The 25,153-nt window shown below is 41.3% G+C and overlaps 1 protein-coding gene across 1 annotated transcript in view; it reads right to left on the reverse strand.

The window, feature by feature from the left end:
* LOC124789917 (palmitoyl-protein thioesterase 1) overlaps positions 1-25,153 on the reverse strand; it is a 53,412-nt gene that overhangs the window by 16,194 nt on the left and 12,065 nt on the right. Inside the window, exons 4-5 of the mRNA XM_047257436.1 lie at positions 16,598-16,756; positions 1,361-1,637 (exon numbers count right to left, since the gene is read on the reverse strand). Coding sequence (XP_047113392.1) covers positions 1,361-1,637; positions 16,598-16,756 — 436 coding nt within the window. The remainder of the gene's footprint in view (positions 1-1,360; positions 1,638-16,597; positions 16,757-25,153) is intronic.

Here is a 25,153-nt window from a genome sequence, read left to right on the forward strand (position 1 = left end):
CTGAAGCTGATTCCCAGACTGACAGACCACAGGTGCCTTACATCAAATTGTTCATCTTCACTTCTCCTAACACCTCTGTGGTACATTGTAAACAGTTACTGTTTACAACCTCTAGGTGTGTAGCGCTCTCTCTCGCTCTCTCTCTCTCTCTCTCTCTCTCTCTCTCTCTCTCTGTGTGTGTGTGTGTGTGTGTGTGTGTGTGGTCATCTACGCTGAATACTTCACCGACCCATGTTGAAATGGTTGTAGTATTGCTCACCAATAATTTCTTGTTATTCTAGGACTGTCATGATTTACATCACAAGAAATCCTTGCCAAACATATTCTGTCCAGCTGGTGGGAATGTCTTCACCGTCTTTGGAGCAGATTCACCATATACAATCCATTGACTTGATTGCTGGTTGGTTTCTGGGGTATAATGATGAATTCAGGTATCATAAACAGTGACAACTTGACACAAAAAGTTCTTTGTATTGAAAGCCATATCTGTTGTTCACTCAACAACAGCAGTACACATCGTGCTCATAATTTTTTCATGGCCAACTACCATATAAATTATTAACTGCCATTCCTGGCAACAAATCTATGACTTTCGCTACTTTGTGTACCCTTGGTCAATAATTAGGAAAAATGATGTAATGGACTACATCAATTATTTCTCAGTTCATATGCTCAACATTCTGTGTGATTCTCATCAAAAGCTGATGTTTGATTCCGTTTAAATTTGTTGAACCATTATGTAACTGTTGTCACTGAACGTGCACTTAGAGCGCGCACGGAGGCTTTCAGACAGTCGTTCTTCCCGCGAACCATACGCGACTGGAACAGGAAAGGGAGGTAATGACAGTGGCACGTAAAGTGCCCTCCGCCACACACCGTTGGGTGGCTTGTGGAGTATAAATGTAGATGTAGATGTAGATGACAAAGTGTCACTATAAACAGCCTCCAACTTTCCCTTCATCTTGTCACGTTTTCCCATGCAAAAACAAAACATAAATCACTGAATGATACTGCACTTCTTTTGTCTCAGAAAAATCATGAAATGCATTTTACTAAAATGGCTGCAAAATCCAAACTCACTTATGAATTTTGTAATTTTTATTTTAGCGTTATATGCCAGATGGTGACACACAGTAACAACACCAAGTTGGTTTAGCAATAACTTCTGTCTTTAAACACATGAGCTTTATGAACCGCTCTCATATGCTTCAGGGGAAGGGCTTAACAAGAACTACAGCATGTAATACCTAAAGTATTATGAAATTCAGAAACTATTTAGTTGAAACTGTGTACCTGTTACAAGTGAAATCAAATTCTTACTCTTTGTAATATCCTGCAACAGTGCATGTATCAGGCTTACCTCAATGTACAGTGGGCTCTCCCTCAACGAGTACACTTCTTTGGCCTGTCCTGGACGATAGAAGCCAAACCATTCTGTCTCTCGGGGCTCCACAATTGTGTCATTGTTAAAGCGCACCAGGATAAGGTTCTTTAGCTTCAGTAAATTAGTTCTGTAGGTCTCGTTCAGTTGTCGTTCATTGTTTATGTCAGCCAGGAAGATACTTCTCTGGCGATACTCTTCTTCGTTCAGTGGATCATGCCAGTATTCTGCCTGTACTAATTCATGCTGCACCCAACTGTGAAAACATTTAATTGTTCAGTACCTCATCAACATTGTAAATATTTCTGACAATGATAATTATTAACAACACAAAAAATGTAAGACATTATGAAATAGTGCAGACCTAATGCATAATTGCCAAAACATTCTCTGAAAACACAAGTTTTGCAATATTAACATTTGTAATACCAATGTACTGTGTGAAGAAAAAGATATTCAAAAGATGGTCTTTGCAACACTCCATTGTGACATATTTGGTGCCCATCTCTTACAATGAAAATGTCAATGGTCCACAACATCAATGGATCTAATTAGGCACTCTGCTGTCTAGAAAAAATAATTAAAATATATTTGTGCTCTATGATGAAAGACATTAATGCCTAATTAGGATATATTTGAGTACTAAAATACCCAGTAATCTATTGTTTACCAGAAAATTACAAGTCAGCAACATTTTTTGCTCTGAATGCATGCAAATGATTACTGAAAAGACTGATAGTGCATAAGACACTCCAAATCTGCACAGTATTGACATCCTGCTCTACATGGCATTTTATTCCATCATCAATGCCAAATTTTTAATTAGCCCAAGCAATAGTTCAATTCCCTAACATTAATGATAATGGTTAATACTTTGTAACCACCAATTGTCTGGATGGAAATATGTTTAACCAGTGCCAGAAGGGAAAAGACACTACAAACATCCTGAACTAATTAACAAAAGCATTGAGCACCAAATGGAATGATCCAATGTAGACACATACATACCATCAGCAGATATATGAATGATTAGAGATGGATTGATCTATGATAACTAGAACAGCCACCAGAGTGCACTGTTGTTTTACCATGTCATCACCCCAACAGGGTATATAATGGGCATGCACTGCATCAGACAGATAGTAAGTAATACTAAGAATCATGGAGGATACCACATGGGCTTGTGAGTCAATCTTACAAGAACTGGACAGGAAATGGAAAGGACATCATAGTGTGTCTGCATACAGTCAGTCGATCAAATTAAACAATATCCAGGAGTGTGGCACGTGCAGAGGTCTCATATTGGACAGAGTGGAGTTGTGGTGAATATCACAGGCATTGTCACGACTCTAGCTGATCCAAGCCTGACCCCGTCAAAGGAGGATTGCTGTATTGTTTGTACCTCACAGCCCCTTCATATCTGCATCAGCCATTCAGGCACGTGTAATCGAATTTATATAATAATTCCATGACATCCTGTACCATTTGCCAGGGGCCACAATAGTGTCATTTAAAGTGGTGCTGTATCTGGGAAACATGAAAGGCTGAAGGGTGGTGTCACACCATTTCCCATGATGATATTTGGTTTGGTGCTGAACTACATTGGATGACTGTCATCTGCAAGTATTGGTGACCTGATGTGAGGGGACACATTCTGCCAATGTTTTGGAGACACACGCCAGTGTTAACCCTAGTGTCATAGTGTGGGAATCCATCATGTATAAGTTCACGTCATAGCTGGCCATTAAAATTGCTACACCAAAAAGAAAAGCAGATGATAAACGGGTATTCACTGGACAAATATATTATGTTAGAACTGACATGTGATTACATTTTCACGCAATTTGCGTGCATAGATCCTGAGCAATCAATACCCAGACCAACCACCTCTGGCCGTAATAACGGCCTTGATACGCCTGGGCATTGAGTCAAACAGAGCTTGGTGTACAGGTACAGCTGCCCATGCAGCTTCAACACGATACCACAGTTCATCAAGAGTAGTGACTGGCGTATTGTGATGAGCCAGTTGCAAGGCCACCATTGACCAGACATTTTCAATTGGTGAGAGATCTGGAGCATGTGCTGGCCAGGGCAGCAGTTGAACATTTTCTGTATCCAGAAAGTCCTGTACAGGACCTGCAACATGCGGTCGTGCATTATCCTGCTGAAATGCAGGATTTCACAGGGAACGAATGAAGGGTAGAGCCACGGGTTGTAACACATTTGAAATGTAACGTCCACTGTTCAAAGTGCTGTCAATGCGAACAAGAGGTGACCGAGACGTGTAACCAATGGCACCCCATACCATCACGCCGGGTGATACGCCAGTATGGCGATGATGAATACATGCTTCCAATGTGCGTTCACTGTAATGTCGACAAACACGGATGTGACCATCATGATGCTGAACACAGAACCTGGATTCATCCGAAAAAATGATGTTTTGCCATTCGTGCACCCAGGTTCGTCGTTGAGTACACCATCGTAGGCGCTCCTGTCTGTGATGGAGTGTCAAGGGTAACTGCAGCCATGGTCTCCGAGCTGATGGTCCATGCTGCTGCAAACGTCGTCGAGCTGTTCATGCAGGTGGTTATTGTCTTGCAAACGTCCCCATCTGTTGACTCAGGGATCGAGACGTGGCTGCACAATCCGTTACAGCCATGCAGATAAGATGCCCGTCACCTCGACAGCTAGTGATACGAGGCCATTGGGATCCAGCACGACGTTCCGTATTACCCTTCTGAACCCACCAACTCCATATTCTGGTAACAGTCATTGGATCTCGACCATCACAGGCAGCAATGTGGCGATACGATAAACCGCAATTGTGATAGGCTACAATCCGACCTTTATCAAAGTCAGAAACGTGATGGTACTCGTTTCTCCTCCTTACATGAGGCATCACAACAACGTTTTACCAGGCAACGCCAGTCAACAGCTATTTGTGTATGAGAAATTGGTTGGAAACTTTCCTCATGTCAGCACGTTGTAGGTGTCGCCACCGGTGCCAACCTTGTGTGAATGCTCTGAAAAGCTAACCATTAGCATATCACAGCATCTTCTTCCTGTCGGTTAAATTTTGCATCTGTAGCACATCATCTTCGTGGTGTAGCAATTTTAATGGCCAGTAGTGAATTTGGGAAACTATGGTGGCACAACTGTACATGACACATACTGTATTCTCATGAGACATATCTTGATGCTATCTTTCCACAGTATAACACTTACTGACGCATCACATGTCTTTATGAACTGTTACACAATGTGGGGGTATTCCATTGGCCAGCAAGATCCCACAATATGTATTCAACAGAAAACGTGTGGAACAAAACTGGTGATCAACCGCATTACAGAGCCAATATCCATTGTACTGAAGGCCAGTTACAACAGCTCTGGGCCAACTCATGGTAGCAGAGCATACAACACACTTCCTAACAGAATCAGTGACTGCATCTGTGGTGTCACCGCCAGACACCACACTTGCTAGGTGGTAGTTTAAATCGGCCGCGGTCCATGTAGTACATGTCGGACCCGCGTGTCGCCACTGTGATCGCAGACCTAGCGCCACCACCAAGGCAGGTCTCGTGATACGAGAGTGGACTCGACCCCAGTTGTACGAGAACCAAGCTACCGCCCAGTTGTACGAGAACCAAGCTACCGCCCAGTTGTACGAAGCCTTTCTCTCTCATTAGCCGAGAGACAGAATAGCCATCAGCTAAGTTAATGGCAACGAACTAGCAAGGCGCCATTTGTATCACTGCCTATAGCTTACGAGTATTCAAGAGAGATGTATTCCAAGGAATAATAAAAAGATAAGTAATAAGCATCTACATACTTTTCTTCTTATTCATTTATAAGTTCTCATGTTCCAGACTTCACGCCCGTCTGCTTTATGCCGTGCGTGCACTATCGGCCACAGCGTTAGTCTAGCTTTCTTTTTCAGCAATCAACTCCACGGTGTCGGTCCAGCTACCGACACTACAGCATCTATGCCCATGGAGGAGCTATATTCAACTGTCAAAGGATCAGCCAAGCACCAGTTTTGTGAATGGTTTTTCAAGACTATTGGTTTCTTGGTACTCTGTTGCATGTCCCTAGGCTTGATCCAGGTGCCAAACCATTGGGCAAGTATTTCAAACACTTGTCGATAGATGGTGCATGGTCTTTGTGCCAAGCTATATTTTCCTCTGGAGTTCCAAAATTTAAAAGATATGAGAAGTGGTTTTTGTCAGATAGAGTTGTACCAGTAAAAAACTTAATGCTGTATTTGTGTACTTGTATTATAAAAATTATGTCAAAAACAGACATTTTTGAGACTGTGACTGTGCACAAAATACAAGTTAATTAATGTGAAGAAGAATGCAGCAAACAGCCATTGTAAATAATACTGTTTATTTACACAAACAGTGTCGGCACCAGTTTCCAAATGACAGGTTCACCTTCAGATGGCTGTTGACATTTATATTACATTTACTGTTGTTTACATTAGTTGTTGCGGAGAAAAACAGCCAACAACTAATGTAAACAACACCAAAAATAACTTAATATTATTATACTAATTGTATGGTATAACAAACTGAAATCTGATGTGGCATAAAAAAGATGATGAAGAAGAAGAAGAAAGTGTATTATTAACCAGTGTTGGCTGCATTGCTGTCTGCTTTGTCACTGGACTGTGCTGTCACTATCCATATTTTGTTGCACTTTTTCCATTGTTTTTTGTTATTAAATACACTCCTGGAAATGGAAAAAAGAACACATTGACACCGGTGTGTCAGACCCACCATACTTGCTCCGGACACTGCGAGAGGGCTGTACAAGCAATGATCACACGCACGGCACAGCGGACACACCAGGAACCGCGGTGTTGGCCGTCGAATGGCGCTAGCTGCGCAGCATTTGTGCACCGCCGCCGTCAGTGTCAGCCAGTTTGCCGTGGCATACGGAGCTCCATCGCAGTCTTTAACACTGGTAGCATGCCGCGACAGCGTGGACGTGAACCGTATGTGCAGTTGACGGACTTTGAGCGAGGGCGTATAGTGGGCATGCGGGAGGCCGGGTGGACGTACCGTCGAATTGCTCAACACGTGGGGCGTGAGGTCTCCACAGTACATCGATGTTGTCGCCAGTGGTCGGCGGAAGGTGTACGTGCCCGTCGACCTGGGACCGGACCGCAGCGACGCACGGATGCACGCCAAGACCGTAGGATCCTACGCAGTGCCGTAGGGGACCGCACCGCCACTTCCCAGCAAATTAGGGACACTGTTGCTCCTGGGGTATCGGCGAGGACCATTCGCAACCGTCTCCATGAAGCTGGGCTACGGTCCCGCACACCGTTAGGCCGTCTTCCGCTCACTCCCCAACATCGTGCAGCCCGCCTCCAGTGGTGTCGCGACAGGCGTGAATGGAGGGACGAATGGAGACGTGTCGTCTTCAGCGATGAGAGTCGCTTCTGCCTTGGTGCCAATGATGGTCGTATGCATGTTTGGCGCCGTGCAGGTGAGCGCCACAATCAGGACTGCATACGACCGAGGCACACAGGGCCAACACCCGGCATCATGGTGTGGGGAGCGATCTCCTACACTGGCCGTACACCACTGGTGATCGTCGAGGGGACACTGAATAGTGCACGGTACATCCAAACCGTCATCGAACCCATCGTTCTACCATTCCTAGACCGGCAAGGGAACTTGCTGTTCCAACAGGACAATGCACGTCCGCACGTATCCCGTGCCACCCAACGTGCTCTAGAAGGTGTAAGTCAACTACCCTGGCCAGCAAGATCTCCGGATCTGTCCCCCATTGAGCATGTTTGGGACTGGATGAAGCGTCGTCTCACGCGGTCTGCACGTCCAGCACGAACGCTGGTCCAACTGAGGCGCCAGGTGGAAATGGCATGGCAAGCCGTTCCACAGGACTACATCCAGCATCTCTACGATCGTCTCCATGGGAGAATAGCAGCCTGCATTGCTGCGAAAGGTGGATATACACTGTACTAGTGCCGACATTGTGCATGCTCTGTTGCCTGTGTCTATGTGCCTGTGGTTCTGTCAGTGTGATCATGTGATGTATCTGACCCCAGGAATGTGTCAATAAAGTTTCCCCTTCCTGGGACAATGGATTCACGGTGTTCTTATTTCAATTTCCAGGAGTGTATGTCAAACAAACAGTGACCTCAATTTCTACATCACAATGCATGTCATCCCCCCCTTCCCCCCAGCACTCCATTTCTTCCTGCATCAAACTTGTGTACGCTTCCCAGTTCCTCCACTCAACAGATGCTAAGTTACACCTTGCAAGTACTACTAATGTGGGATGGGAAATGTTTGGCTAGCAGATCAATTTTACTCAGATCGTACCTAACACCTTTTAAAATGAGATTATTTACAAAAGTTTTATAAGGAAATGTCTGACCACCCGTTAATTTTCATTACTTTTTCGTGACTTTGATGACCTGTTGACATCCTGTAACAGAAATGTGACATGCCATCTGAAGATGAACATGGTGGTTAGAAAGTGATTACAGTGCTATCTGTGTGAATATAGAATTATTAACAGTGGTTAGTCACTGCTTTCTTCTTTGCAAGAATCAACTCGTAAAAACTTCCTTATTGTATTGGCATCAGTTTCCTGGTATGGGACTTGGAATGTTCTTGATAAAGTATTTACTTTTTTTAATGTGTCTCATTATTTTTTGCAGTGATGTGGTGAGCAGCATAATCCTATGGTATCAGAATACCTTCTCAATTTTTGGATGCAAATCGTTTATATACAGTTTTCATTCTCCTGTCAAATGCTTGGTTTGGCACTTAGAACATTTTTCATTTCCACTCTTCAGTTACTGCACTTAATTTTGATTCACTTTTATGTTAACTGATACTATGTTCACTGAATGAATGTTGCAGTTTCTTTTGTATGAGTCAGTATTGTCAATAACAAATCCCATCATGGAATATATGTACAGGGAGGGCAGAGTTAGAATCTTGAGAGACTTACCTGAACAACGACCTACACAAAGTTCACGAAATGATATTGCAGGTCAGTCTTGCCACCCTAATTTGGCATGAGTGTACTTTTAGCGAAAGACAGTTGCCTCAGAATGTAACACTGTAGAAAATAACAGGAAGGAAGTAAGCAAAGTAAACAAGCCTTCACGTGGAGATCATTCTAACAGTGAAGATAACAGCATCCATTTTCTGCACAAGATCTTCAATGTCATACTACCAAGAAAGCCTTCTGCCTAACCTCGGTCCTAAGAATTGAAAATGTTTGACTTCGACTGTTTAACCACCTTGGAATAAAAAATTTCACTTTTATGACTGTTCCACGTCAAAAACTGAAAGCATTAAGTTGTGTTGCAGCTAAACATTAATCTGATCTCTGAAAACCGTGTGCTAATGTTACTGAATACTGTATTAGCTACATCAATTATAAACTATATATTAAAGACACAAAAAAATCATCCACAACAAAGGAATTATGCGAATGGGATGGAAATTGGTAGATGTACACGTAATGACAAACAAATGATTATAATTTCAGAAAAATTGGACAACTTATTCAACAGAAAGAGCTTCATACTGAGCAAGTCAATAACATGTTGGTCCACCTTTCGCCTTTATGCAAGCAGTTTTCTGCTTTGCATTGATCGATAAGTTTACTTAGATGTCATTCTGAAGGATATCGTGCCAAATTCTGTCCAATTGACACGTTAGATCATCAAAACCTGAGCTGGTTGGAGGGCCATAATGCTCCATATACATCCTCAACTGGGAAGAGATCTGACGACGTTGCTGGCCGAGGTAGGGTATGCAAGCAAGAAGACAAGCAGTAGAAGCTCTCGTTGTGTACGAGTAGTCATTATCTTGCAGAAATGTGAGCCCAGGATGGCTTGCCATAAAGGGCAATAAAATGGGTTGTAGAATGTTGTCGACATACCGCTGTGGTGTAAGGAAGCTGCAGATGACAACCAAAGGGGTCCTGCTACAGAAAGAAACGCTACCTCAGACCATCCATTTCTGGATATCAGGCAGTGGGGCAGGCGAATGTCACGTTGGTATCCCACTGTTGTCCAGAGTGTCTCCAAATACGTCTTCGGCCTGGAATCTCATTGACTCGAAAAGAATTATCTTCAGTGATGAGTCCCACTTCAAACTGAGCTCTGATGGCAATGAAGACTTGTCTGGGGATGCCTCAGACAGCAATGGGATACCATCCTGATTGTTGTCACCATGTGGTCCGACAACCAGGAGTGATGGTCTGGGGTGCTATTTCTTTTGATAGCAGGAGCTCTTTGGTTGTCATCTGTGGCAGCCTCACAGCACAGCAGTATGTCAATGATATTCTACATCCCATTTTGTTATCCTTCATGGCAACCCATCCTGGGCTTAACATTTTCAGCAAGATAATGCTTGCCCATGCATACTGAACATTTCTATCAGTTGTCAAACCCTACCTTGACCAGTAAGGTCGCAGGGTCTCTCCCCAACTGAGAACGTTTGGAAAGTTATGGGCTGGGCCCTCCAAACAGCTCAGCAAAAGTATTGCTTGATACACACACAATCAAATGCTTTTGTTAAATTGGGGAACATACCTACTGTACTAACACATCATTCAGCCCTCCCAGTGCCTCACATACAAAAGAATAAATTGCAATCTCTGTGTATACTCCCAGAAGCTAAACTCTGAGTCTAGCAGCAAATTATGAGATCTGCCACAACAACGTTATACTATTCTTTCTCAAAAACTTTTGAAAACACTGCCAACAAAGAAATTGGCCAATAGTCTACATTATTTCTTCTACCTGTTTTATAAATGACTTTCAATCCGCCAGGACACATCATAGACATGACTGAGTACAGAACTAACATAGGGCACACTGATCTTCATATACCTACTTGAAAATTTTATCATACTCATGAGAATGTTGTCTTAAAAGATTTAATAATTGATTCAATTTTCATCTCTGCTTGTTTCCCGTGTATGTGCTGTATTTGCCTTCAAACACCAGATTTCAAGAGTTTTGTATATTTAGCTGTGCAAAGAAAATTTTGATTTAAACTGCTGACTACTTACATAAAATTATTATTAAATATTTCGCACAATGTTGGTGGATCAGTAAAAGTTTAATTCTCACACAAAAGAGGTTTCACATGTCGAGCACCCACATTCTGCCCTGATATCTCTTCCACAAATGACCTGCACAGTAGTCTAGTGCCATTATTTATCAAAATCAATTGCTAATGTTAACACTACATACCTGCCTGCATTTTTAAAATGGGAATGAGACATCAAAGAAAGTGATACGAGTTTGAAGAAATGTATTATATTTGTCATAATTTGTATGTATGTAGACTACTACTTCAAGACTGGCTTCAAATGTCTGCAGTGCAAGAGGACTCTCATCTCTCAATATTTTGTTTATGACTTTGGGATATGGATCTGCCTTGATTCCTTTCAATGTTACTAGGTGTGCATCATCATATGACAGGCCATTACTAATTTGTCTCACACTGTGCCCATCAACTAGAGAGTAATCTATGAAGATATTGTCTATGGTCATGCAGCTGTTTCCTTGAATTCCAATTGGAATGTATATTGTCCGTGCTAGGCTGTATGATATAAGCGAATCCAGTCACTTTTTTCCCTGGGGAATCAATCACAAATGTTACATTGAAATCCCACATAAAAAACACCTCATGTCTTTGTTAAGAACATAGCCTAGCACAGCATCAAGTCTGAAGAGGAAATCTGTAGTCTGAACAGGGGAGCTGTAGTGGCCACTAAGACTAATTTTCTTCCTGAAAATCCAGACTCTCCTGCCCAACATTCAAATATTTGGTCTTTACAGTATTTTGGTATGTCAACACTTTTGAATGAAACATTACACTTGGTATAAATGGGCACACCTCTCTTCTGCAAGTACCTTACATAGAACACAAAGGAAACCTTAGCATTTCTTCACTATGTAAATTATGCTCTGAGATAAAAGTAATACCAGTGTCAATAATTATTAGCAATTCATCTACTCTACCTTTAAGCCCCCTAGTATTTTTATTAAATAAGCTTACCGCTTCTTCCGATCTGCATTCCTCACTTTTTTAACTAACATCTAGCATTAAAGGAATCCCCCTCAAGCAAAGATATCTCCAACCTGGCTACATTCTAATAAATAATAATTCTTTTTGTGTGTTATCACCATAATTTGGCCCTCAGCGACCCCAGATCCACCTACTATACCGTCACTTGTAAGCTTCACCAATGATCCCTTCCCAGTCCCATTCAGGTGTAGACTTTGTCTGCTACAGACTAACCTACAGATACTCCCCACTGAGTCCAGGTTTGAGTACCAATCCAGTCCAACTCACCACCTACATCACAAGTCCAGTCCCTATCAAGACTATTCTCAAACTCTCACACTGTCAGTACCTGATTCTCTTTAGTAAAATCCTTACACAAAGCCTGCAAGTATTCTGTCATCTTACTGAGCCCACCACTTGCTTTTAAATATTGCTGACTTGTTACTCCGTACCTAGTGTCTCCTGCAACTGTGGGCCTACACCACATCTATGACTGCTACCTACCAGCAGAATCCTCTTCTTTTTACTGTTCCTATTTAACTTAGGTTTCCTAACAACTTGAGTTGTCTCCTTCATCTTACTTGCCCCTACAGTTACTGAAAGCTCCTCTCCATATGACTGACAGCTGGCTAAATCTGCTATCAACATTCAAAGGCAAACTATCAGGGTACATTCTCTTCCTAAGGCCTCATTGCTGAATGTCAGTTCCCATTTCGCCGCCATCTCCTCTGTAGCATGTCCAATTATTGTCTAGCATCCTCCAACTACACCTGAATAGCATAATATTCTCAATTCCTGAACTGCTAGTGATCTATTCCTACCACATGTCCTGCAGATACAGGAGAGTAATTGCTAGATTTCACATTAGCTTTTCACTACATTCACCCCACTGAAATGAGTTGATACACTATTCGCAAAATACCCCACAACTCGCTAACCTGTAACAGTTTGTGCACTTCTCATTCACACCACATTTTATAATACCTTCAAACAAACACAATGAAATAACACACAAAAAAATCATGCTATAAATTGCCAGTACGCCATCTACCTTATTTCATTAAAACACAAAAACTGGTAAAAGTACACTTATGTTGTCAGCGACTGTTGCAGTGCTGGTGGAAACTGGTAAAAACTCACATGATGAACAACGGGAACTGAAAATCAGGAATCGTGAGTCAGTTATCGGTAGCCAATCAGAATGTTCTTTTACAATTTCAATCATTTGTAAATAAAGGTAGCTGGTATTTTGTTCTATTATTTAGGTAATAATTTAACCACGCTGTCAAAATTTTTGGAAAATCAGTGTAAGACTTACAAGTAGGATGACAAATGTATATCTCAGGCTACGTTACACACCAATCTACTTTTGTGTTGAAATTTGTTGGTTTTGCCATCTCACAACAAAACAGTCACATTCCAACTTAACCTAGACCTCAGGCTTTCCCATGGGTCGGTCTACCAGCACATCTAGTTTTCTCCCATTCACATCCAATGACTTCTCCAGCTCACAATCAAACTGTCACTTTTCAACCTAACCAAGGCCTTGGGCTACATTACGGGTCAGTCTGCAAGAACATCTAGTTTCCTTTCTGCTCTCTGTATAAAAAACAAATGTAATCAATGTAACATCTGCTGAAAGAAATCATTAGATTCAGCATGCAGCTCAAGAGCTATGGACACCATAAGTGTACTTTAGTTCAAAAGTTCATTGTTATTATTTTTAAGAATTTGTAGCTTAGCTAAATAATAATAATAATAATAATAATAGTAGTAGTAGTAGTAAGAGGAGAAGAAGAAGAACATCCAAACCTATTACAGTTCTCATGCTACTGCTTTCTAATTATTTCATGCACCTAATGTGTCTCCATATACATATACAGGAATAACTATGACTTCCTATGAGCACCTTTCTTTTCTCTGCTTCCGCATGCACACTGGTCCATTTTTCAAAAATACCGAAGCTATAAATGCAAATACATTTTTAAATTTCTGTGACTGTTCCTTTTCAATGTCTACAATCATTTAACTGTAGTTTCATTGTGTAATGGCTTCTCACTCTACAGCTGAGCCAGGGACCTACACACAAACCACGGATCTGGCCAATAACTGCTACTAAATCCATTCTGTCCAAGTTTTCCTTTCTCAAATGGACAGTCTGAACTACCAGGACAACAGCCTTTTGTTGGGTTCATATTCAGCAACATTAACTGATCTCCAGTTATGGAACTGTATTTATCTTCGACAGTTAATTCAAATTCAGAAATCTATTTGACGATGTCTTACTTTCTAGATCTCAGTCTTCTTTCCTGATGTTCCGGGTTCGATTCCCGGCTGGGTCGGAGATTTCCTCCACTTAGGAACTGGGTGTTAAGTTGTCCTAATCACCACCACCACCACCACCACCACCACCACCTCATCGACACGCAAGTCGCCGAAGTGGCATCAACTCAAAAGACTTGCAACAGGCAAACAGTCTATGTGATGGGAGGCCCTGGCCACACAACATTTAATTTCATTTCACCTCATCAGTATAATAATTGATTATTTTTGACATTATTACCTTGGACAGATTATCAAATTACAGCTGTGTGTATTGTTCAAAAGTGAATGAATGAAAGTCTGTGGTGAACATTCCTAAATGCTTATCTTGATTTCCAAAAAAGCACTTGACTCAGTGCCACATCTACACTTATTTTCAAAACATAATCTTATGGAGTACCAAGTGAAATTTGTTACTGGATTGAGAATTTTATGGTAGGGAGGATGCAGTATGTTACCTTGGACAGAAAGTCATTGACAGAGGTAGAAGTAAATTTGAGTGTGTCCATGGAAGAATATTGGGATCTACATCTACACCTACATCTACAGAGATACTCCACAAGCCCCATACAGTGCGGACCGAAGGGTAACCTGTACCACTGCTTGTCATTTCCCCTCCTGTTCCACTCGCAAATAGAGCGAGAGAAAAACGACTGTCTATACACCTCCATATGAGTCCTAATTTCTTGTATCTTATCTTCATGGTCCTTACACACAATGTTATGTTGGTGGAAGTAGAATCATTCAGCAGACAAATCCAAATGCTGGTTCTCTACATTTTCTCAAGAGTGTTTCTCGAAAAGAACTCCTCCTTCCCTCCAGGGATTCCCACTTGAGTTTCTGAAGAATCTCTGTACCACTTATTTGTTGCACAAACATACTGGTAACAACCCTAGTCGCCCGCCTCTGAATTACTTCGATGCCTTTCTTCAATCCAATCTGGTACGGATCCCAAACACTCAAGCAGTACACAAGAATAGGTCACACCAATTTCCTATATGCAGTCTCCTTTACAAGTGAGCCACTCTTTCCTAAAATTCTCCCAGTAAACCAAAGATGATCATTTGCCTTCCTTATTACAGTTTTCACATGCTTGTTTCATTTTGTCTTGCAATGTTATGGCCAAATATTTAAATGACTTGACTGTGTCAAGGAGGACACTAGTAATATTGTATCGGAACATTATGAGTTTTTCCTTCCTACTCATCTGCATTACCATACATTTTTCCACATTTAGGGATAGCTGCCACTCATCACAGCAATTGGAAATTTTGTCTAAGTCACCCTTGTATCTCCCTACAGTCACTCAACTCCAATTACTGTAATCATTTATGTATATAGACAACAACAGCGGTCCTGTCACACTTCCTTGGGACACTCCTGACGATACCCATGTCTCTGAGGAACACTCGCCGTCAAAAACAACATGCTGGGTCCTATTATTTAAGAAGTCTTTGAGCCACTCACATATCTGTGAACTTATTCCATATGTTGAAACCTTTGTTAACAGCTTGCAGTGGAGCACCATGTCAAATGCTTTCTGGAAATCCAGAAATTTTCAAATTTTTGTACCTTTATGTGTGTGTTCTCCTGCCATTGCTTGGTAAGTAGATTTTTTTATATAGCCAATTACACTGCACAAATATGAAGTCATATCTTGATAAGATTTCCCAGTGGTGTAAGATTGGCAGTTTGCTTTAAATATTCAAAAATGTAAAATTGTGAGTTTCACAAAACGAAGAACTGTAGTGTCCTATGACCAAAGTATCAATGAGTCGCAGCTGGAATAGGTCAACTCATATAAATACCTGGGTGTAAGGATTTGTAGGGATATGAAATGGAACTATTACATAGGCTCAGTAGAAGATTAAGTCATGTGGCAGACTTCAGTTCATTGGTAGAATATGAGGGAAATGCAATCAGTTTGAAAAGGAAATTGCTTACAAATCACTCAAGTCACCTATGCTAGAACATGTGTGTGGTCCATGTACCAAATAGAACTGGCATGGTGTATCGAACAGACACAGAAATGGGCAGGATAAATGGTTACATGTTTGTTTGACCCCTGGGAGAGAATCTCACAGATGCTGAATAAACTGAACTGGCAGACACTTGAAGATAGATGAAAACTATCCAGAGTAAGCCTGCTTACAAAGTTTCAGAAAGAGCTGTAAATGACACTCTAGGAATACAATGCAACCCCCTACATAACGTTCCCATAGGGGTCATGATGGTAAGTTTAGATTACTTACAGCATACACAGAGGCATTTAACCAGCCATTCTTCCTGCATACCATGTGTGAATGGAATGGGAAGAAGCCCTCATAATTGGTACAATGGGAATTGCCCTCTGCCATGCACTTCACAGCAGTTCATAAAGTACGAATGTAGACCCCTGCAGGATACTTGTGTGTGTAAACCGTACATAATCGTAACTACTTTTCTTGTACAATGGAAATGTTTTGTCTAAGTGAGCTGCTGCCCCTTAATGTTACCCTGTAGGACTTCAGTGAATGAAAATATGTAAAATTGTTATCACACTGGTTTCTATGTTCCCCAAGTTGGCAGTTCTTCTTATGGCAGTAGTACCCAAGCCCAAACCTCTGTGAAATAGCTCCACAAATCCTTTATGTATTAAACCCTCAAAGAGTAGAACTTAAGAGATTCCAGAGTCTTCGTCTTTTTATTTGAAACTTCCCTTATTTTGCAATCTGTCTCCACAAGGGAAAATTTCAACTGCATCAAATCACTTAACAAAGGTAACACCAGCTTTACCTTTATGAATTCTTATAAATACTGCAAAAACTGAATTTACCTCCAGTATGCCCCTACGTTCAATATTTTCCGTATGTAATCACACCATTTATGTGCCGGGTATCCACAGTTTGGAAGACCATATACTCCTTGATGTTGCCCTCCCAGTGACACAAGATTAATCATAGGAGGAGACGGGCAGCGTTGAGCAACAGCTCTCCTGTTGGCAGGGAACATAAAAAGAAAGATTATTCATAACTACTCAGGGACTGGTATTTGATGCAAGTCATGTTATAAAAAAAGAACAAGAATTATCAGATAACCTGACAGAATATTTTAAATGACATCTTTCTTTAGTACATTCAGCTGGAATATACATAATGGAAGGAGTAAGAACTCTCCAAATCATTGAGCTATCAAGAGGCACATACAAAAGAGTAAGGCCTTTGCTGAGCTTTTGGATAAATCTTCCTTCAGAGCAAACAGGATAATCATACACCTGCACACCTACACGTCCCAGCCAACAACACTGAACTGGTATTGCAGCTGGACGATATGATAAGTCATTACATTTACTCATTCCATTACATACAAGTCAATGACCTTTTAACTGAATACATAAGAGGTAAACATTTTGCACAAACTTTTAATCAGTCCTAACAGACATACAACAACAGAGAAAGATACATATTTTTAAAATAGTCCTCCAAAGAAATCCTGCTCCAAGATCAGATAGAATATCTTAGTGCATCAGGAACCAGGTGGGAAGGCATTCAAGACTTTACATTTGATGAAATCAGTATTATTTTTGCTGTAAAAGAAAAATCAGAATCTAATCAAGGGATTACCTATTTCTCTAAGATGAAATAGAAGTACAAACAAAAATTTATACCTGCCATGTCAATGATTATTGATAATAAAATTGACGGTGTCTCTGGTTGCTCTATGCATAACACAAGCTTACTTTCCAACAAACAACAACAACAGTTAAAAATACACAGATAGGAGTGATCTAAAATAGGAACTGTTTAGAATGATAAAGGAAACATTACAGCATGATGCTTTAATGCCTGGGCAGACAACCACCAAAATCCAAAATGGGTCAGTAAACTTGTATTAGGGAACATGAATAAGAGAGATGGAAGACAAATGGAATTTAGTGAACACGGCGAAATTATCTTAAACATACAGATCAAGGTTTCCAATAGAAAAGCACCATATGTTGTTATACAGGGTGAAGAAAAATTCGTGCACTGGAGTTTCACAGAGCGATCCCACACGTACTAGCAATACAACAATGTCTGTCACAAAATGTCGTCTGACACATATTTCAGGCAGTAAATGGATGTCAAAGATTAGCAATCTGGCACCACTGTAACCAAATGTACGGTAACCATCTCTGTCACCAAACAGAGCAGTGCTGTGCGCTTGGTGCAGAGTATAGTGTTTTGGGTTAGCATGCGGGAGGTCGAGGGTTCAGTTGTGGGTTGAGGCTTATTTGTTTTTATTTGCCAAAAGTAGTCTGCGTGGTATGGTATCTGATGTCTTAATCGTCATACAGTGATTACAGTGGGTCTTCAACAAAACATTTGCAGTTATGTAGTACGTCACAGGAATGGAAGTACAATCGTTTTCACTGGTCAGCTTTTAAAGAAGCCTTTTGTGCATTGTGCACGAGAACTGTTTCATGCCACTGCATTTACTAGATTCCAAAGCTGTTATCTGTGTGCCCTACCCCAATAATCCCACAAAATTATTTGGAAAGCATGCTGCTAGCCCTACTGGTGACATAAGACCCTAACTAAATGTAATGGGCCTGAACGTGGCAATAATAACAGTTAGTATTAATCATTAATCGATGGGACTATTGGGGGAGTGTACACACAAAATAAGTTGGAATCTAGTAGATGCAGTGGTGCGAAAGAATCCACATCCATGAGGTACAAAAGTTTTCTTTAAAATCTGACCAACGAAAATGATTGTATTTCCATTTCTGTGTTCGTAGTATGCAACTGCAAATATTTTGTAAAAGATCTACTGTAATTGATGTATGACGATTAAGATGCCAGATACTGTACAATGCAGATTATTTTAGCAAGTAAAAACAACTAATCCATGACCCAGAATTGAATCCTTGACCTCCTGCATACTAACCCAAAATGCTATCCACTGCACCAACTGCATGGCAATACTGCTGTATCCTGGCAAAGGAAGTTGCCATATATGTAATTACACTGTTGCCTGATTGCTGATCTTTTAACGTTCATTTACTGCCTGAAATATGCACAGGACAAAATTTTATGACAGACATTTTTGTACTGCTAGTACGTGAGGAATCGTGCTGCGAAGTCCGAATTTTTCTTCAGCCTGTACATGATGCGGATTATATGATCACAAGCGAGTGAATCAGATGTACAGGCTTATCACTTCCAATACGACCACAGAGCTGTACCTATCTCTGTCAGTCTTGTGGAAGAGTAACCGTGGAGTATGAAAGGTGTAGAAATGAATGAAAGGCAAGCTGACACTCCGAGTCTTCCACTAGGCATGGTCAAATAGCATTATCGGTAGTGCACTGCTCACAACAGGCATGTTCTGGCACTCACTTTTAACTTGTCACAAAAAACATGAATTGTTAAAATGCAGCCTTACTTTCTGGCAGATAAAAAGTGTGCACCGGACTGACACTTGAACCCGGAACCTCACATTTCGTGGACTATGCTCTTACCAGCTAAGCTGTCCAGCCACGACTTGTGATCCACCCTCACTGTTTCGCTTCTGCTAGTACATCTTCTCCTGTCTTCCAAACTTCACAGAATTCTAGTGCTCTAACAAGAAAGCATATTATGGAGAGATGGCTTTGGCACAGGATAGGAACTAGTTTCCAGAATGAATCTTTCATCCTACAGAGAGGTGTGCACCATTTTGAAACAGCAGCAGAGTTTCTGTGAAGTTTGGAGAGTATGTGGCAAATACTGGCACAAGTGAAGCTGAGAGAGCATTCATGAGTCTGCTTGGATAGCTTCATCAGTTAGAGCACTACAAAGTGCATCTTGATAGGCATTGTTCATTGTACTGGACTGCTTCAAACCAGTTCCTTGATTGTTTAGGTATTGTTACCTGTGGTCAATGTCAATGGTCTTCCTACTCAATCAGCATCACCAAAGTTACTCTCCTACAAGACTGACAGAGATAGATACAGCTCTGTGGTCCTATGCAAAAGGCAAGGTCCTTACTTCAAGTTCTGGTCAGGCATACAGTTCAAAACTGCCATGAACTTTCAAAACTTCACAGAGTGAAAGATCCTTTATGAAAAAAACTGTTATATCAGGAGACAAACCAAATTTGAACTAATCAGCTGTTCTGCAGCACCATGTGTGTCATAAACTAATATTTCAAATAAAGTACACAAGATAGAAAATTTGTTTACAGGTAAGAAGCAGTTGAACAGACATTTTGTGCATAAGATCTGTTGAGAGGGGTTTCAAAAAATAAGTTATGCATTGTTATAGTGGGCAAAGTAAATTTTATTGAACTCTGCACTACAGCTCCAAGTGACACAGATATGTGACATTATTTTTCAACATAGCCAACAGTCTCTCTATACAACATTCAGAATGTCCTACAAATCATTCAATTCCTCAATGCTAGAAATCAGCTCCTTTCTTGTGCAGTCATTCCAGAACCACTGTGTGAACATCGCCACTGTTGGAAAATCTTTTTCCTATCCAGATGTTTTTTCACCTTTCTGAAAAGGACAACATGGCACAAGAATTGGACTCTATGGCAATGCTGCACACATTACAGAGGGTGTTGCATTGTTCTGCAGGAGAACATTGCCTTTGCTCAATTTTCCAAGTCTGTTGTTCTTTCAGGTGCTGCGCTGCAATGCCAATGTTGCGTTGCACAAATTGGCAGTAATGGTTATTTTCTTCGGCATAAACTCTGTGTACATAACTCCTTCATTGCTGAAGAAAATGGAGGCCATGACCTTCCAAGTAGGTCGCACAACTTTGCATTTCTTCTGTGGAAGCAAAGAGGTGCTCCAATCCACAGCTACACTCTTTGTTGCAAGCACAAAATGATGGACACGTGTCTCATTGCCCATAATGATGTGGCTTAGGAAATCATTGCCTTCCTTGGAGTAACCTTCAAGACAGTGTAAAGCTTGCATTTTTGTGTCCAGGTGACAGTAATCACGGAACCCAGTATCAGCAAGAAATCCGATACTGCAGATTATCTAAAACAGTACAATGAACAATGCCTATCGAGATGGTCATCTGTTGAGCAATGTCTGTGACAGTCGCATTTGGATTGCTGCAGATCAGCTCCTTGATTGTTTAGGCATTGTTATCTGTGGTCAACATCAATGGTCTTCCTACTCAATCAGCATCACCAATATCTGTTTGGGCTTGGTCAAACTGTTGGCAGCATTTCACTACAGCTGGACATTTCATTGCATTTGGTCCATATACCACCAGAATTTCACCGTGAATCTGCTTGCTGGTTAGACGTTTTGCTCATGTACTTCAACTCTGAAGGACATTTCCAGTTGCCATGTCATTCCATTCACACACTGTGATGCATCTGTTATCTGTACCGCAACAGAACTGTTTCTGCATGAAACATAAAACATGTACCCTCTTCTGATAATGCACCACTCTTGCTACGCAATGGTCTTAGCACAGGATGACACATGTAACTTCCTCTCCAAAGTCCATGCATACATGTGTACTCAAAATGCTGTCTTATGTCATGCAGTAGAGCTAACTTCTGTAAAACTATATTTTACTGTTCCTATTCTACTCATGAATGGTGCATTACAAGAATGACTGTTGGCAAGCATCTGTATGAGTTTTATTTTCTCTCATTTTCCCATCATGGTCATTTGGTGAGGATTTTTTTTCGTTTTGTGTGTGTGTGTGGGGGGGGGGGGGGGGATTACCTGCATGCATGTGCAATGTAAGCAATAGGGTACCCCAATCATCTTGGAATGTATACTTTCAGAATTTCAGCAGTAAATCTCTCTGTGATGCATGGCACTTCCCTTGTAGTACTGCCACTGGCGTTTAATGAGAATCTTCCTAATGCCGCCGTGCTTAGTGGCAAAATTCTATTGAAATAATGTCAGGTGAATTAACAAATGGATAAGTTCTTTTGAAGAATACAGTGTTATGTCAAATACTATCTTGCTAGAACAAGCTATGTGACTGTTTTGAAGAATTAGCATCATGTTGGACATCAAATCTTTGCTGTTGGTAGCACTCCAACATTAATAGACATGACCACCCATGATCACTAGAAACTTATGGCAGGCATAGATTTCAAATTACACTATGTAATGAACAGTTGGAGATGATTTTCACTTTTACAGTGGTTCGCATATACTAGGCAATCACTGTTAACAAAATTAGACAGCCCCACCAGAAAAGATAATTGCTATAATCAACACACCTTCTGCTGCCCTCATGAGTCCATTTAATTGAAGTTATCTTTGATTTGTTATCAGGTGCACCCTGTCCAAAGAAATCTCTAGATGATATCTTTTGTGCAGCAGACACTAACAGAATACAAGTTCATTCAGTGGTATGATACCTGTAGCAGAGCTATGGAGTTGTGGCAACAGTCAGGATGATGTCCTAGACCTGCCAATGGTATGTGGGCGCCATGTTCCATAGTCCACTGCTGGGTTTGCAACTTCTCTTTGTTCCATATCTTCCACATGTCCATTACTGTAACAGCATTTTGCCCCAGATGGACTGCAATTTCACAATACAACAGATTATATAGATAAAGGTTAGTCATCTGCCCATTCACAAGCCTTACTCAACTCTGAATGTAATATACATATATTATCATGGCATATGGTGAAGTCTACACTACTGCTGTAGTCCTTTGACCATTGACAGTACAATTTTTTATTGGAGGTTTTTGTAATCAACCGATGTGTAGTGTAGCATAACATCTCAGTTGGATTCAATAGATAGTTTGCTTGTGAGAAGGTAAGGCTAATGAATATGTCACGACAATAACTTTTTTTTTCATCCACTGTGCATTCGATAGTTGGATTTATGTACCAGCTAAAACCTGTATTTTCCAAAGTTAACAATATGTTGGCTGGTTTGGGGAAGAGAACGAAACAGTGAGGTCATAGGCCCCATCAGATGAAGGAAGAATGGGGGAGGAAGTTGGCCATGCCCTTTCAAAGGAATTAGCCCGGCATTTGCCTGAAGCGATTTAGGGAAACCACGGAAAACCTAAACCAGGATGGCCAGACGCAGGTTTGAACTGTCATCCTCCCAAATGTGACTCCAGTGTACTAACCACTACACCACCTTCCTCGGTCTTTCAATATGTCTGAAGATGTTAATTACAAGAATGTCCCTGTCCAAACCCCCACATTCTTGCAGGGGTCCCAATGCTTCAATGTGTGATTGTATCTTGTGACAGTCACCATAGTGTTTACATATTACCAACAGTCGCCTTGTTGATCGCATCACAGGTTAAAACTGAAAGCTCAAATCTACTACTACTACTACTACTACTACAAGCTTCCACCATGGAGTGATGATTTTCACAAACAGCAGTGAAGTTTGAGATCTGGGTAATGTCTATCATCCCTATCATTTATTACAATGAGGATGGGTTCTTTCTTGCAGTTATAACCTCCACAACAAGTATTAAACAAGGCAGAGTGTAATACCACATAAGGAAAGAGCACTTCCATCCTTTGGGTCTGCTGCAGCAAAGGACTGTTCTATGTCTATGTCTACATCTGTACTCCACAAGCTGTTTTATGGTATAGGGCAGTGGGTACAAAGTGTTGCAGTATAATCTTTCTCCCTTCCTATTCCACTGAATGGGTGGTGCATGGGAAGAAAGATTCGCAGTACACCTCCGTATCACACCAAATTCCTCTATTTTCATATTTGTGATCACTAAGCAAGACTTATGTTAGAGGAACTTGACTATTTTTGGAATGAGAGCTTCCAGAATTTTGTGAGTAAGGCATGATGTGATGCACAGGGTCTTTCTTGTAATGTCTCCCACTTGCGTAGGCTGACCATTTCTGTGACATAGGAGTTGATTAAACAAACCCGCAATGAACTGTGAAGATCTTTCTGGAATCTTTTCTATCTCTCCCATTAATCCAGCTCATTAAGGGTCTCTGATTCAGGAACAGTAGTCAAGAATTGGCTGAATGAGCATTTTGTAAGCAACATCTATCGTAATTGCAATTACACTTCCAGACGAAGTTTTTGATAGTTCCCCCTTGTGGCTAAAGGGCACTTATGGTGTTTGTGCCTCTTACATTACTTGTGGATGTTGGTAATTAATTGACAATGGTCATAGTCAAAAGAGCGATAGTACATAATAGGCAATAAAAAATTGCTGAATCTTTTGGCATAAGATCCGAATTGATTGTTTTTGACATGGAGAGCACCACAATAACTTTTGCTGATCTGGTTATAATGAATTTTGTAGCTAGTTACAGATTTTTGTATTATTTGGTGAATGGAAACAACTAGATGTGCTTGTACACTGATCTGTAGTGAAGCCCAAAGCCTAGGTCAGTTTGGGAATGTAACAGTGTGGTCATGAGCTGGAGAAGCCAATAAATGTGAATGGAAGACAGACAGACTGGCCTACAGTTAGCGTGAGACCTAGGTTATGTAGGAATGTGACAATCTGCTTGTGGGCTGGCAAAGCCAACATATCTGAACATGACAATACAATTGTAACAGATTGCTATGTAATGTAGCCCAAGATAAATATTCATCATTGCTGTAGCATACAAGTGTCGTCGTAACTGCCATTTGTGTCACGTATGCTGTGCAGCGAGCTACGTTAATTTAAGTATTAACTGTACTTTTCTTACTTGTCACTTCTTCTTCTGTGTGTTTTTGCTTTTAGGAAGCTTTAATTGTCAAGTGCTAGTAATAGTGTTCCATAGATTTCGTGTTTTAAATACAGTCAGAGTCCCTTTAGTCAGCCACAGGGCCAGTAGTGCTAGTATTTGTTTTGAATAGAGTCCAGAGACAGGTAGTGCTATTTTCATTGTTTTCTACAAGAAGTGTCTAGTAACCACAGTTTAGTCAACTATCAGCTGCCTTTAGTGAATTAGCAGTCTAGTTAAAAGTTGATTAACTCTCTACAGTAAATTAATTTATTAGGATGGATAGGATGTGTGACTGCTGTGTACGGATGCAGGAGGAGCTGGCCACTGTTCGCGAACAGCTGAACGTGTTGACAGCCGCGGTCAGCCGTCTTCAGGCTGCTGCCTCGGAGTGTAGCGGCAGTGGGGAGTCTGATGTGTTGCATGGTACACCCCAGATGTTACATGCTTCACCCACTGTCCCTGCTGTCGAGACATCTTTGCGGGTACCGGGCACGGTTGGGCCACCCTCTCCCCAAGGGGAGTGGCGGGTTCAGCAGCGTTCGCGGCACACGAGGCGGAGGGTAAATGTGGAGGCTGGCCGAGTGGCATCGCCCGCTCTGCCTGTGAGTGGACATGTGGCTGCTCCTTCTGCAAGGTCCGAGCAGGCACAAAGGGGGAGGGGTTTATTAGTGATTGGGAGCTCCAACGTTAGGCGGGTGATGGAGCCCCTTAGGGAAA

The sequence above is a fragment of the Schistocerca piceifrons genome, chromosome 3 (genome assembly GCF_021461385.2).
Source record: "Schistocerca piceifrons isolate TAMUIC-IGC-003096 chromosome 3, iqSchPice1.1, whole genome shotgun sequence".
Taxonomy (NCBI): domain Eukaryota; kingdom Metazoa; phylum Arthropoda; class Insecta; order Orthoptera; family Acrididae; genus Schistocerca; species Schistocerca piceifrons.